Below are 15,922 nucleotides of genomic sequence, written 5' to 3' on the forward strand. Positions count from 1 at the left end.
CTCAATGGTTTCCTTTAGCAACAAGTTCCGTGGTCAAATTATGCACCATCTGAGAAAGTATCTCCTTTGAACAGGTTTGCTTTCGGTACCTTTGTTTCATTACATTTCCTCTTGTTCTTCTAGTGCAAGCCAGGGAGAACAGAAGCTCCCAACCTGCTGTTCTCTATTTTCTGTACTTTTATCATATCCTCTCAGCATTTTCCTGATGGAGAATTGTCTTGGGAGTTGCTCCGTGTAAAAGCCATCTAGAGTTGCTGTTTGCTTTTTCTCGTAGTTTGTTCTGAAAAGGAATAGTTTAATCGTTTTACTTAAATATTTGTTTCCTTGATGGGTGGTGTGCTTACTTACAAATTTTGACTGTTCAGAAATATGATGCCTGATAAATATAAAATATTTTGTAAACAGTAATCAGAATAGATAAAAACAAGTCATTAAAAAAAATGGTTTTTTTTCAACTGGATAATGGTTGTCTAATAAGTCGCTGACCATTTTCTAATAGAAAGTGTAAAAAGTCAAAAGCCTGAATAAATGTATATTAAGTTATATAATTGTTTAAATAATATTAAATAGAAGTAGTAGTTGCATGGTTAGCAAATTAGTACCAAATTATACCAACTAGTGAGACTCTATCTTCCATTAGGAAAGTAACAGGTACAGACATTGAACAAGAATTAATATCGATTATTTAAATCGAAGTTGTCTGCTTGCTGATTTCAAATCCCGATTACAATTGATATAATTTTTTTTATTTAAATCATTTGTCTTCAACACCAATAAAAGAGAGCCCCCAAAACAGGCAATTAGAAATGTTCTATTAACATTTAGTAGTTAGAGTTGCCTTCCAGAAATCTCTTAGTATTTCTGTTCTTCAGTGTGTATTTGATACTTGCACGTAGTCATGTACCTGCACTTAGGGTTGGTTATAGCTGTCCTCTGCCAGCTGTAATTCACAGAAAGGCACAGTGATCAGGAATATTAACTCTTTCCGCCTGGCCACTGTTCCAAGGAGACCACCCCATAGTGACTTGCTGCAGTAGTACTTACTTCTGAAAACCTGTCACCTGATGCTCCCACAGGATCGCATGCTGCCATTTAACTTTATACAGAAATCCTGATTGTGGCAACAGGATTTCCACATCATGAGAGAGAGAGAGGAAAAAGTGGCCCTGGTATGGTAAAGCTAATGAAATATCCTGCCATCAGATCTCAAAAATAATTAGGCCTATAAAACCAAACATGTAATATTCTGTGTTTTCAGTGAACTTTCAGAAGAAACCTCCTGAATCTGACTTCACAGTATTTTTCAGACAAAGAAAAAAAAATACACACATATAAATTAAAAGCAAACACTAGTTAGACAGGACATTGAAACAAACAGCCTCTCTTTGACTAAGTATAAATTAATCAAAATAAGGGAAAACTTGTTTCCAGAAGTTCTTTGTGTTTTCAATTCAGCACCACATATTCCTAAACCCAAAACATGTCACAGAATACCTCTCAAAATTGTACCCTCTTTGGGGGGTAGCCTGAAAATATTGACTTCCTCTCTGTTTCATTCTTTCATTGTCTTAATATACCTCCAGGAGAATATACATTTGAGACAGGGACCATTTTTGTTCTGCGTTTGTATAGTGCCTACCTCAAGGCCCTGATCTCTGATTGCGGCTGTTAGGTTACAAATGATTAAGAATGTTGTTTGCTTCATTTGTATCTGGGAGGGCCAACCACCAATGCTGAAACAAGGAGTCCTGTGGCACCATGACGACTAAGATTTATTAAGGCATATGCTTTCATAGGTAAAGCTCACTTCATCAGATGATCTGGAGTGGAAATTAGAGGCATGAGTGTATATATAAGGACAACGAAGAAGGTACTTGTGTAAATGAGGCTATTCAAGTCAGGGTGGAAGTGGCTTGTTCACCTCTTTCTTTTGTTGTCCATATACACGTGTAAAATATACATACACACATGCGCGCACACACTATAAACTCCACTCCAGTTCATCTGATGAAGTGAGTTTTACCCATAAAAGCTTATGCCCTAATAAGTCTTAGTCGCTACAGTGCCACAGGACTTCCCCTTGTTTCTGCAGATATAGACTAACACGGCTCTTCCTCTGAGACTTTTGAACAAATGCTGAGGAAATTAGAAAACTGTTTTTTTCCTAATTGCCTCAGGCAGAACACACAATGTTTCTTTCATGTATAGTCCTGGCTTAATGCAGGTCCTTTGTTGAGATTGTTATGGAAGTGGTAGGTTTTATAGTCCAAACCAGCCAACCAAAATTGATATACAATTCTCTATCAGGATATCGGTTTCCTTAGTTTTCATCACTTGGTCCCTCCAGCCGAAAAGCGCAGGGAAGTGGGGTTTCTGCCCATGGGACCATCTTTGGCTGCAAAGACATTAGGCATCTCTGGGCTAACAGCAAGAAAAATACAACTCAAACCTTGGCTAAAGCCAACCTGTCCTGTTCTGGTGAGCCAGTGCACTGGGCTGGATGGGGTAACGTCTGGCAGAGAGAAATGGATTGTAGGACCAATATCTCCTGGTTATGTGTTGGAGCCGGCCTGGTGCCACTTCGTGTGCTCCTGCTATGTGTTACAGCTTGCTAGGGGCCCATTTGGGAGCATACTGCTCCCATGAGAGCTCCAGGGATCTCCATTGGGAGGGACTTGCCAGTAGTTCAGAGGCTTAACTGAGATTACAAGAGAATCTCTCTCTCTCTTTCCTCTCCTCCCCTCCTCTCCCCTCCCTCCCCTCAATCCCACCCCGATGCCCGATAACGGATTTTCCCTGCTCGCTTAGCCCCGGGCTTTGGGGTGTCATGGATGTGCAGCTCAATCCCAAGCCATGGGCGGGCCTTGACTTTAATGCCATGACATCACCACTCACCCACACTACCTGCTTGGCCTTTCCTAGTATGCAGCCCATGCTGTTGTGCACTGCACATGTGGCTGCCTGCATTTATTCTGCGTAGCAGTAACCAGAGAGGCAACGGTGAAGGGTGCATCTTGGAGGGAAATGAAATGGAGGATCCGCAAGCTAGGGCTGCAGTGAGTTGGGTTCTAGGGGGAGAGGAGGAGCCTGGTAAAAGTAGGAGAAGACTCCAAGTTTCATAAGCTTGGCTGGGATGTGACTTGGGCCTTCTGGAAATGTCCCCATTCCAATGTAGCTGGCCAGGGATGAGGTGAGGGTTTAACAACCCAGCATTGGTTTGGAGTTTACTTTAGCAATGGAGCTAGTCCCCTGTGAGAACAGCTGTCTTTGATGTGTTTGAAAAAGTTCAAAGCAGATGACTATTCCTGAAATCAAGCCCGTTCCTGCTTATTGTGCTTTCTTAATTTATGACCCAGGGTTTTTTTAAATGTCAAAGGTCTAAACCCACAGCAAGTTTGTAGCTTAAAAACAAACCTGTGTTTGAATTACTTGCACGCAGAGAATTGTAACTTTTGTTAATAGAGATGCGTATTCTACCAGTCACACACTTAAAACGGGTCAACTGGTTTTGTTTCAGCTCTCCTCCCAAAATAGGTCTGAGAGTTGAAAATTTCATTCCTAAAGGAGCCACTTAGAAAGCTGAGAGAAGGAAAGCAAAGGTTTTTGGGTGGAATGACTTCTCATTTATGTTCTTGATGGCTGAGATGTCATTTATTCTAGCAGCTTTTTCAGAGAAACCAGGAAGTCTGCATCTCAAACTTCTCCACATTGTAAGCAGTTCTTTCAAATGTAGAAATCCAGTGCTAATTAATTGTACTTTTAAACTTGGTTCAGCTTTGAGTCTTTCAAATACGTTTTAAGACTGCGTATCCCAGTGACCAGGGAAGGAATCAGTTTAAATCTATCACTGATGTTTGAATTGTCTGCCCTGGTAAAACTTGAGTAGCTCTAAATAGGTCCATTTTATTTGTGTTAGAAATACAATTTATCATATGGTGTCTGAAGTGAATGGTTAGCTGACAAAAGTTGGTGACTTTCCGGCAGGCTATGAAAACTTGTGTATGTGTTTCTGCCTCCCCTTGAAAGTTTTGGATGAAATATAGAGGCACCTCTACTATCTGATGGGGTAGAGCTTCAGAACCAGCTGTTAAATATAGGCAAATAAGGCTATTTTAAATCTACACACTGGAAACAAAATCTTGTCAGATTATTAAGTAATAGGTGGGTTACTAGTCGAAGATGTGGCTGGAACTCAGGCAGTAAAATACTTCCATATGGATCTCATCAAACAATGAATTTTGCAGATGTATTAACCTCACTTTCGGCTGAAGGGGAAAACTTACTGAGCTGTGTCTGAGACACATTTCACTCGTGTATGGTTCTCAGTCACCGTGTGCTTTCTATCACTGTCATTTCATGATCTACAGAGGAGATTCGTTTGCATTTTAAGGAAACTTCCTCCATTTTATTGTTTCAATATAAACCAACTAGGATAACAAGAACCTAATCTGGAGAAAATATTGTCATCAAATTGACTTTGCTGTTGGCCGAGATGTATCTAGTATGGTCAGAAATAGCTAATATGGGGCAATTGGCCCCAAGGCATTTAATGCGCATGTGAGAAAGGGTATTGATTTATATACGCTTGTTTTCTTCCTGCCATGTGTTGTATGAGAGTGTATATGTAGATATGCACACTGTCTATATAATTTACATGAATTGTAATGACAGATGTTCTCTGTTCAGAATTTTTTTGTCCAGGATTGGTGCATATTATAACTTCTGAGATTACATTCCATCTGAGTGGTGTTTTCCGAGGCACAAAGAATATTATCGCTGATGTATGGGTAGAGAAAATAACAGTGGCATTCTCATCAGTTCACAATGTCTTCCTGGCATCTTTTTTCTGTTTTTCTGGAACCTCTTAAGGTGGTTTTCCTCTGTCGCTCTTAAGCAGCTCCTCTTCTCTGCTGGCAAATGGGTGTTTATTCTGTGTCTCTTGTAAAAGCATTGTATGAAAGTGTCTAGTAGAGTCCAAAAATCTTCAGTATTACGATTGATTTTCCTCTTATGGAGTCCTGAATAAACAAGTGCAGTCAGCTAATAATTTGGGTTTTTTTTCATGATTTAATTTCATAGAATCCTAGACCACTAGAACTGGAAGGGACCTCGAGAGGTCATCAAGTCCAGTCCCTGCCCTCACGGCAGGAACAAGCACCGTCTAGATCATTCCTGACATGTCTGTCCAACCTGCTCTTAAATATCTCCAGAGATGGAGATTCCACAACCTCCTGGGCAATTTTATTCCAGTGTTTAACCACCCTGACAGTTAGGATGTTTTTCCTAATGTCCAACCTAAACCTGCCTTGCTGCAGTTTAAGCCCATTGCTTCTTGTTCTATCCTGAGAGGCCAAGATGAACAAGTTTTCTCCCTTCTCCTTATGATACCCTTTTAGATACCTGAAAACTGCTATCCTGTCCCCTCTGTCTTCTCCTTTCCAAACTAACCAAGCCGAATTCCTTCAGTCTTCCCTCATAGGTCATGTTCTCTAGACCTTGCATCATTTTTGTTGCTTTTCTCTGGACCCTCTCCAATTTCTCCACATCTTCCCTGAATTGTGGTGCCCAGAACTGGACACAATCCTCCAGCTGAGGCCTGGTCCGCACAGAGCAGAGTGGAAGAATGACTGCTCCTGTCTGGCTCACCACACTCGTGTGAATGCAGCCCAGCATCATGTTTGCTTTCTCATCCCCTTTAGTTTAAAGTAGTAGGACCCCATTAGAGCATTAGTCTTAGCAGACATGCTCAGGAGTCACTACGGGTTGAAACTCTCTGGTTCGGAAACATCAGTCATCCAGCAAGAGCTGAGTGAGCCGGATGTCCACTTCATGGGGTGGCCACATTCCCTGCAGTCCCATAAAGTTTGTTTACATCCCCAGTCCTGGCTCTCAGCTCTAATTTACCCCTACATGTCCTCTAACAGCCCAGCAAGCAATGGAAGTGTAGGTCATGCTGCTGGACAATATTGACCTTCTGTGGTTCGGCAAATTCTCTGGTTTGGCACCAGCCAGGTCCCAAAGGTGCCGGACTAGACAGGGTCAAGCTGTATTGGCAGTTACTACTCTTGTTATCAATTTGATTTCTGTGAAGGCTTCAGCAAAGCTATTATTTATATTCACCGTGGTTCAAATCAAAGAACCGAACATATGTGTCTACAGCATGTACAATTGTATATTTTATACATACACACGTTGAAATATTATTTTATTTGTGCCACTACAGAGTGATTAAAACTGAAGCATGTGTTAGAAAAGGTTTCAGCATTCTCATAAAAATCATCCACTAAACCGGTGAACTCTGCCTTCCTGATAACGTACTTCTCTCACTTTTTCCACAGGTTCCATCACATCCATGTTTGTCAGGCTCCCTTGTGGTGGTGTTGGAGTAAGTATTTTCTTTAATGAGTAAATAATGCCCTGTTTGTTCTCTGAGTCCCAAGGGTAACAAAAATTGTTGCCTTGTTTTCTGCCGAGCGGCTAATTACCACCAGATGTTCGCCATAAACAGGGTCCTTCAGGGCTGTGGGGTCACAGCGACAGCCTCACGTGTGTGCCTTCAAAAGCAGTGTGAGATTTTTAGCTATTTTGAGCACTGAAACCTATTACACATGCTTTGTCACTGGCAGCGAAGCAGAAATCTCATCTCCCGAGCGGGGATGTTTAATGGCTTAGATTACTGCGTTTTAAAATGATTATCAACATTGTGCTACAGATACAGCGAAGGAAAGGGGTACTTTCATTGTCACTCAGACTGTGTAGGTGTCTTTCTCCGTCTTGTTTGTGCCTCAGGACTGCCTACGTGGTGCTACAGGTGGAAAATAGTGTATTAAAATACTGGTGGTTGAAGGACAATATCTATAAGCAGCAGTTTGTTGTATTTAAATCAGGGCTCGAGACTGAAATGTCTTGCAAGTTGCACTTCAGGCAAGAATTGTAGTTTCCAGTGTCGGGAGTCCTTCAGCATGGAGTTTAGCATAATTGTGTCTGAATTCTGAAAGAGGTAACTAAAATGTCCACCCATCTGGTGACAGCTGATCATCAGTTTTTGGCAGTAAAAAATTTCATATTAATAACAGGATTTTTTTTCATGCTCCCAAAGTGTTAACAGATACAGCAAATTGAAATGCTAAAGTCTAGCATTCCTTTAAGCCAATATTTTTTCCTAATAAGATTTTGCACAGCGACAGTATAGAAAATCGGGAGGAAAAGATGGAAAAGAGAAAATGCAGTTGAAGGCATTGTTTGAAACTTCACATTGGTAGTTCTTATACATAATTACAGCTCATGAGGTTGAATCTGGAGGTCTGGATTCTGTTATGGAAATGAAACAAAATTGTTTTCTTCCTGAGTCTGCAAAATTGCTCCTTTGAAAATTATCCTGTCAAAAAAATCGGCATTTATTCATACCATCACCACTTACCATCAAGCACTCCTAAGCTATTTTATTTTGTATTGTAAATATGCTGCAGTCTCCTAATTCATGGCAAATTTTTGGCTACACTTAAAAAGGTTTAGATTTGCTCTGCCCTGCAGCCAGGCGTGCCATTCAAAGCAAAAAATGATCATTTGCAAATGGAAGATGAATGGTAATGAGCAGAGGCAACAACAGGGCTCGATACAGAAGGAATTCAGTTCCGAAACAAAACAAAACCAAAAGCCCATCGTGTTAGTACTGCTGAAACGGTTCCGTGGATGCTGTGTAGAGTATCTACTCATGTAGTTGCCAGTTTTCTCAGCATATCTTTACATGTCGGTTGATTGTTTCATACACCATACTGATGTGAGGAGCGATTGCTCGCAATACACATTTGCCTTATTATTTCTCTCTCGGCGTCAAGCTGATGTCTATTCCAAACATGGCAGTGATCCCTTTGGTGTTAATAGCAGAAAGGTGCGGAATGAACTCGTAGCAGCTGCAGGTCAAAAAGAGAGTTTGTTCTGCACTTGTAAGTAAGAGACTTTTAGAGGTCCATGGAAAGAAGGTTCACGTCTCCGCAAGGCATCCTGGCAGGGCGTACTATGCTTCCATTTGCTCTGGAGAGCGTGGTGGTGGTATCGATTGTCTGATGTGGTTATAGCTCTGTCAGTCCCAGGATGTTGGAGACACAAAATGGGTCTGTTGCATTCTGACTTTTGCAGTGAAGCTGGGGGCACCTTTCCTAGACCTGTGTGGCTCGAAAGCATGTGTGTCTCACCACCAGAAATGGCTCCAATAAAAGATCTTGCCTCCCTCCCCTTGTGTCTCTGGTTCTTAGCTGTGGCTGCCTGAGGAATGTTGCTGTAAGAAGTCATGCAGTCACACTCCAGCTCAGGGTGCCAAAATCAGAGAGAAGAAGCCTTGACACTTGAAGCTTAGGTCTTGCATAAAATCAGCTGTGATTGTGGTCGTGGGTCAGATCATCCCTTTTTGCTTCCAGAGGAACCCGCTCTTTCCTTATCCTCATGTACATGCAGTTTCTGCTCACATTCTTGTGTCCCAGCCATGTGCTATGGGTCACAAGCCCACCAGGTGGGACCAGTGGTTTCAGTCGTGCTAGTGGAGAAACCTGACTTACATCAATTGTATTTCTTCATGCTATTTTGAATACGTTTGTATAATGTTCATATTCCCATAAACCTCTTATTAATGGAAGTGACAGAAGGGTAAGAATGTGTAGGAAATCCGAGAGGAGACCGTACAAATACAACTGGTCCTCTTAAAATCTTTGGATGACTTCCAGAAAAACACAACCTCAGCATTCCAAAGCCATAGAGGGCCAGCTACAGTCATGCTCTCTCCAAACCATGAAAACCATTATTAACTTCTCTCGTTATTCAATTGTAAGGAAAAGCTGTTACATCATAATTGACAAACTAACTTCTCCCAATCTGCAAAGTCTGATCATAGTAGGAAAAAACACAGAACTTACATGAACAGATGTGAGGGCTGATTTAAACAATCATTTATTCCTGCTGGTTTGAGTTGCTGTAGCAACATCGGTGGGCGGGGTATAGAATACTGATGCAGTAAAACTCCAATGGCCCGGCACTCCTGATGGTCCGGCACCACCTGGAACCCAGAAGTGCTCCGGGCAGCCGGACAATTGGAGCTGCTTTGCCCCCGGCTTCCCTGATTCAGCTGCTGTTGAAACTGACCAGCTGAAACCCCAACTGCTCTGCCCCGGGCTTCCCCGAGTCAGCCGCTTGTCAGTTTCAGCAGCGGCTAACCTGGGTATGCCTGGGGCAGAGCAGCTGGGGTGCTGCCGGGTTGGTCCCACAGCATCAAGGGGCGCATCCCCCCACTCCACCCCAGACTCCTCATAGCCCCCCCTTCCAATAATCCGGCATCCCCTGGGTCCTAAAAGTGCCGGATTATTGGCAGTTTACTGTACTTAGAGAGGACTTGTTACCTTTTGTTCTTCAGACTCTAGGTTCGTAAGTCTTGTCTTACATTCAAGTAAAGTATATTAATTAAGTAATGATCAGAATGTTATTTAGCAGAGAGTTAGACTTGGATTTTTGGTAAGAAAATTTTAGAAGCCTTGTACAGTAACCTCATCTGAACCGAAAGAGAGACCCAGTCATGCATCACTAACAAGCAAGAAATACACTTCTCTTCTCCAAGCCCTGCCAGATGAGGGGTGATTTGCAGTCCCAGCAACAACTCCTGTCATGGCCACGACACCGGAGACTTCATGGGGAGGGAGAACAAATCTTATCTGCTCAGAAATGAATTTCAGAAATCCAGAAGGATGAATGGGTCAACATCAGCCCATGCACCAATAGCAGCATGTTCAGAATACGAGAAGTGCCCAGATCACAGCCCCTATCCTAACGTTTGCCATCACAGGAGAGTCTAAGCTCTTGATAGCCAATTAGTGGACTTACTCACACATTCAAAGGTAGGCTCTTAAACGCTTGGCCACACGGCCAGCCACCCTGCAGGCACCCAGAGATGCAGAAGGTAGCAGACTCTCTGTGCTTAAATCCTTCCCTTGGGGCAACAGCCTAGAAATTGGCTTCCAAATTGCACAATTTTTTTTTAAGTATTGAATTTCTCCCTGCAGGAGTAAAAGCTTCCAAAATCTCTGTCCTCCCCCTCTGGTTCTTCTTCAACACTTTGTTTCAAGCTGCCTTGGCATCTTAGCAGAAGGGCTGGTAGACATTCTCCATAGGTGGGGAGCCACCACCTCCCATGTTGCCATCAATATTTATTTCACATCACCCTTGCTCCCCTTAGAGTGGGAGAATGCGACTGTAAAGACACGGGTTCTATGAAAGGCACAATAGCACTAAGCATCAGCAAGGTGGCAACGCTGCAGCCCCAGAACAACTTGGTTCTCTATACAGGTCAAACCTCTCTAGTCTGGCACTCTCTGGTCCGGCAACATGCATGGTCCGGCAGGATGTGAGTTCGCTGGATGTCCACTTAATATGGGCGTGGCCAAGTTTCCTGTGGTCCCATAAAGTTTGTTTACAGCCCCCAAAGTCCTGGCTATCAGTGTTCTGTGCTGTTTAGCTTTAATTTACCCCTACATGACTCTTAGCCCAGTTAGCAGGGGCAGTGTGGATAATTCTGCTAGACAATACTGACCTCTCATGGTCTGGCAAATTCTCCAGTTTGGCACCAGTCAGATCCCAGGGGGGCCAGGCTAGAGAGTTTCAGCCTCGCTTGGCTTCACGCTGAGAAGGAAAAGCAGAAGCCTGGAACTGCAGGGCCCAGTACATACAGGCTGAGAGGGAGGACAACCGGTTTGCTCATTACCCTCTGGGAGACGAAAGGGCAAGTTCACCGTCTCTTGTGGTTGGTGATGTATTAATAGCTGCTGATAGGCCTGAGATGAGCATGAACATACAAACGGCTGTACTGGGTCAGACTGAAGGTCCATCTAGCCCAGTATCCTGTCTGCCAACTGTGGCCAGCACCAGGTGCCCCAGAGAGGGTGGACCGAAGACAATGATCAAACGATTTGTCTTGTGCCATCCTTCTCCAGCCTCTGACAAACAGAGGCCAGGGACACCATATCTATCCCCTGGCTAATAGCCTTTTATGGACCTAACCTCCATGAAATTATCTAGCGCCTCTTAAAACTCTGTTAAAGTCCTAGTCTTCACAGCCTCCACAGTTGTTGAGCAACATCAACAACTTCTGATACTGCTGCGCATGGCTAAAAGGAGCTGTGCTATCAATGAAGTCTCAGTCGCTGGAGCTGAGTGTGGTTTGTTGTGGAGGGTGTTTTTTTTTTTTTTAATCTATATCCAAAAGAGACTACATTAGCTAAGCTCTCGGGTCATAATCACTGCCTGTGGCAGTGTGGCTGGCAACCTGCCCTCATGACAGGAGCCATTAACAGTCCTTGTTGATTATGGATCCATTGGTTTTAGTTAGTCATGAAAGAAAAGGATCCCATCATCAGAGGTTTTAAATAACATGTTAGACAAGCACCATCATGGACCATCTAGGCTAGGGATAGCCCCATCTTAGTGTAGAGATATGAGCTATCTCCCCGAGATGGGTTACAGCCCTCTCGACCTGCGATTGTCATCTCACGTGGCTTAAATCTGTCGGTGAAAGTGGATGAAAACCAAGCAATGCAGAATTTCCAAACAATGTTTTTCCTTTTCTCGCCTCGTCTGTCGCCTACATGGATCTGGGTCCCTTCAGACATTGGTCCTGGTCCTGTCAAATGTTTAGCTTTTAAACTCAATGTCCACCATTAACACCTAGATGTTGATGGGCCCTTCTGAGTCTACACTAGCTAAAGTGGTTTTTTTCCCTCGTTCTCTAATGGAGTAATTTCCATGCACATATAGCCAAAATAGAGCAGCTGAGGATTTAGAGAACTGTCTGTTCTTAAACATTCTTCATTGATTTAATCTCTCGTTAATCGGTTTTTCAGTTTGTTTGTTTGTTTTACATTGTCCTGAAGCTTTTCATTTGATCTTGGATCAATGTGTGCTCCTTAAGCTCCACTGGCGGGGTCCTCATTTCTGTCTTCACCGGGGGAAATCGGTGTGCCACTGCCTGAGCCTGGGGATGCTAGACACCCGGGCTGTGGCTGTTATGCATGGGGATGAAAGGCCAGAGTGCCCCAGCTCTTAGCATTGCTCTTGAGGTGATCCCTATTGAGCCAGGAATTGGATGTTTCGGTAGCTTGTACATCCAGGCTCTTCCCCTTGCTTCCAAAAGCTGAATCGGTTCATCTGTTGTCATCAGGTTGACAGCGACACAATTTGGAATGAAGTTCATTCGTCTGGTGCTGCTCGCCTGGCCGTTGGCTGTGTCATCGAACTTGTTTTTAAAGTGGCCACAGGAGAGCTGAAGGTTGGTCTAGTAATAACCCACTTGTTCTGGGCAGAGAGCATGGGTAAGATTTATGGCCCGTGTTAGTCCAGACTAGGAATGTAGTGATCCCTCTGTCAGCAAGTGAACAAACAATTTACCAACCCTTAAGGGTGGGTTTTAAATGATCAGAGCCCCAGATAGGATCTGGCTGCCACCTGAGTCTTGTGCTATTAACTTCAACAGAGTCGTATTTCACTGCTGTTCAAAGTATGCTCTACCAGAGACACAGAGAAGAAAATTAATCAGCTCCCCCTTTACTTGCCCCCCCCTGCAAAAAAAAAAAAAGCAGGGTGCCAGTGTCTCTTAAAAATAAAAGTTAACACATTGCGAAGGGCTTGAGTGAAATCCATGACTCCTCAGTGATCAAAAAACAATGAGTAATTCCATTCTGACTCTGGCTTATGAGCACGTCTTATGGGATTCCAGTGTTCTTGTGTGTCTGATCTCCCCTCTCTCTTCTTGTTTGTTTGGTGTAGAATGGATTTGCTGTTGTTCGACCCCCAGGTCATCATGCTGAAGAGAGTACGCCCATGTAAGTATGTCTGTGCTTTCATTGGTCTGCTTCAGGGTGTAGAGCCAATAGTTAAGAAAACTAGTCTCTATGTGAGATGGTACAGGAAGCTAGAAAATTAATTGTTTGATTTATTGTAGGCTTTCTTGCTGAGTGACATACGCCGACGCTTCAGGTTCAAAGCTATTTGTAGTATTTTAGAAGCAGGAATGTTTACACTCCTGTCTTTAATACAGTGTGTGTTAGACTCATGCTTAGATTGTGTATTTATAAAGCTACATCAGTTCTGTTAGTTCCAACACCTACATTGATATAGTTAAAGAGCAGTTTCTAAGTTATGTTGTGAGATTTTTTTAATACGCAGAAATAGTGATATGCCATTTACAGAAGTTATACCTGATACAGTATACAATCTTAAAGACTACCAAAACACATAGATGGTATCATGCGCTTTCATGGATACAACCCACTTCTTCAGAGCTCATGATACTATCTACACATCTTTAAGGTGTTACTAGACCAGTGGTCCCCAACACGGTGCCTGCGGGCGCCATGGTGCCTGCAGGGCCATTTTTGTGCGCCCGCCAAGTGCTCGGGGCTGGCCTGGCCCTGGGCACGTGGTGCATGTGCTGTGCCGGAGCCAGCCCTGGCGCGTGGTAAGCGCCGGCCCCGGGAGCACCGCGAATTGGCCGCTCGTGCCCCGGGCGCGCGGCGCCGGCCCCGAGTGCGCGGCGCTTGGAGGGCGAGGGGGGGAGCACCGGCCCCGAGCGCGCGGCGCTTGGATGGCGAGGGGGGGAGCGCCTGCCTGGGCATGCAGCACTTGGGGCCGGTGCCCCCTCCTCCCCCTGGGAGCGCGGCGCTTGCGGGGGGGGGGTGCCCAGGAGCGAGGCGCTTGCGGGGGGGGGGGCCGGCCCCGGGGACACGGCTATGGGGGGGGGGGCCGCACGCCCCTTGGCGCCTGGCAGGCGAATGGCCACGCCCCCTAGCGCCCGGCAGCCTCTAAAGGTTGGGGACCACTGTACTAGACTGTTGTTTTTTTAAGTTTTTCCTGTTACAGACTAACTCGGCTACCCCTCTGAAACAGTATACAATGTCATTCAATATACAATACAAGACAATGTCATACAATATACAAGACCATATAAAAAGGTTATTTTTAATTTTGAGACAGAGAAAATGAAATCAAATCTTTCACTCATTTAGCCTTGGTGGGATTTTATTCCCTTAGAGTTGGAAGTGTTTTGGCCACATTGGGTTGGGCTGATTTCAACTCTGGTTCCCCAAAGGTAAGAGGGTAATAAACCATATTAATGAGTTCATCCCCCTCAATGCTGTATATAACTTGTTTTTTGAACTAGTACCTTCCTGGCTTCATGAGTAATGCTCAGATACGTTGGTCCCTGGATACGTGGTTGGGGTGAGATCAGAAAGTATTTACCACCAGATTTGAAGAAGCAGAGTGCTTTGAAGCTTCTCTGAACTCGTCTCCTGTGTTTCAGATTTCATCTGTGTCACTAAAATCCCCCCTCTCTCTCTCTGACGGCACCCACATTCCCTTAACTCGAGTGGGAGTCCGGAAACCGTTCAAACATCCCTGCTGGCAGGTTGTGCACTTCAGCAGGCTCTCAGTGCAGAGTTGCAGCCTGTAGAAGTGTTCTGACCCACCTGCTGGTGGGTGGCTTGTGTGTTGTCACTGAGTACACATGTATCTGCTAAGGGAGAAGAGACGGTGAAAGCAATAGGCATTTCTTCCTGCTGGCGGTGTTCTGTTTCAAACGATCTTGTATTAGGACCAAGGCAAAGCTGTAACAACTGCTCTTTTTCCTCCCTCATTCCCTCCAGGGGCTTCTGCTATTTTAATTCCGTGGCAATTGCAGCCAAGCTTCTCCAGCAGAGACTCAGCGTTAGCAAAATCCTTATAGTGGACTGGGTGAGTGAACGTTGATCCTCACCAAAGTAACAATGGAGGCTCTGCCGGAGCCCTTGTATATCGCCCAGTGAGCCAGCTCAGGCCACAGAAGCTCAAAACGGAAATTCACATTAAAACTGCTTACATTCAATAAACATTTCTTTAGGGGCCACATCAGGATTTCATGTCACAGCACTAAACTACCATAGTTTTTCCATTCTCCCCACTGTGATCCCAAAGACAGTCCGCCAAAACGAAGCCAGTAACAGAGATCAGATCCAAATTTCAAGAGGGGTGGCTGTGTCAAGTACTGGTTAAGATTACTGGGCAGGAGCATTATGTCCATCTCACTTTGTTCTTGGGAGCTGGAAGAATATACACTTATTTTAAAAAAAAAGCTGAGGATAGTTTTCTACTTCAGGTCCATCACTTTTCCCCAGAGTCCCTTTTACTCCTCTGCTCAGTGACTACTTTTTGTAGCAGAAATTAAAGGGCCGTTTGGAAGAATGTCCCCCCTCGTAAGTTGTATTAGCCCCTTGGTTCCAGAGTGATAGAGGAATTGGCATGTTTGGGTGCGATCATCATGTTTTGTTTTCTTTCCACTGCTGTTAGATTGTACTCCTAGGCCTCATTCCTGCACAGAGCTTAAGCAGGTGCTTGGCCTGCAGACAGACTGCCTGGTCAGACTTAGGGTGATTCACATAGCTCCTCCCGGGACTGTCCAAGAAAATATCCTGTTTTCTTTCAGGGGTATAATTGAGGTTAATTTTTGGAAAATCTCTGTCTTCCCCAGTTCTATAGAATTGAAAGGACACTGGAATCTTGGTTTTACAAACCACCTGTTCTAGTCAAACCCCATGTCTTGTTGGGGGGTGAGGAAACCTCTCGTAACCAAAGCAGTGTGGATGAAAACTAATTTGACATCCTTTCCCATTGCGATACTGCCCATACGTTGGGGATAAGCTGTGGCTTTGCCATATTGATTGTATGAACTCCTCAATTTCACAAACTCCTCCATCCCCAGCGAAGTAAGGGTTCTACTGTATAGCAGCGAGCTAATTGCCTATGGTGCGGATCATTCTAGTGTTTGAAAACTGCTACGCTCCGGTTAAAACCCCCAGCCTGATGATTTTCATCTGGACTGTTACTAGCACACTAATCCCTCTTCTCTGCTATG

At 44.2% G+C, this 15,922-nt stretch overlaps 1 protein-coding gene across 7 annotated transcripts in view; it reads left to right on the plus strand.

The window, feature by feature from the left end:
* Nucleotides 1-15,922, plus strand: part of HDAC4 (histone deacetylase 4) — a 228,843-nt gene that overhangs the window by 185,848 nt on the left and 27,073 nt on the right. For all 7 annotated transcript variants that reach the window (XM_075934078.2, XM_075934081.2, XM_089779975.1 and 4 more), the window contains 4 exons: nt 6,339-6,385; nt 12,197-12,304; nt 12,802-12,857; nt 14,679-14,766. In XM_075934078.2, the coding sequence (XP_075790193.1) occupies nt 6,339-6,385; nt 12,197-12,304; nt 12,802-12,857; nt 14,679-14,766 (299 nt within the window). The remainder of the gene's footprint in view (nt 1-6,338; nt 6,386-12,196; nt 12,305-12,801; nt 12,858-14,678; nt 14,767-15,922) is intronic.

Source organism: Pelodiscus sinensis, chromosome 7 (assembly GCF_052426305.1).
Source record: "Pelodiscus sinensis isolate ZL-2025 chromosome 7, ASM5242630v1, whole genome shotgun sequence".
In the NCBI taxonomy this organism is placed as follows: Eukaryota; Metazoa; Chordata; order Testudines; family Trionychidae; genus Pelodiscus; species Pelodiscus sinensis.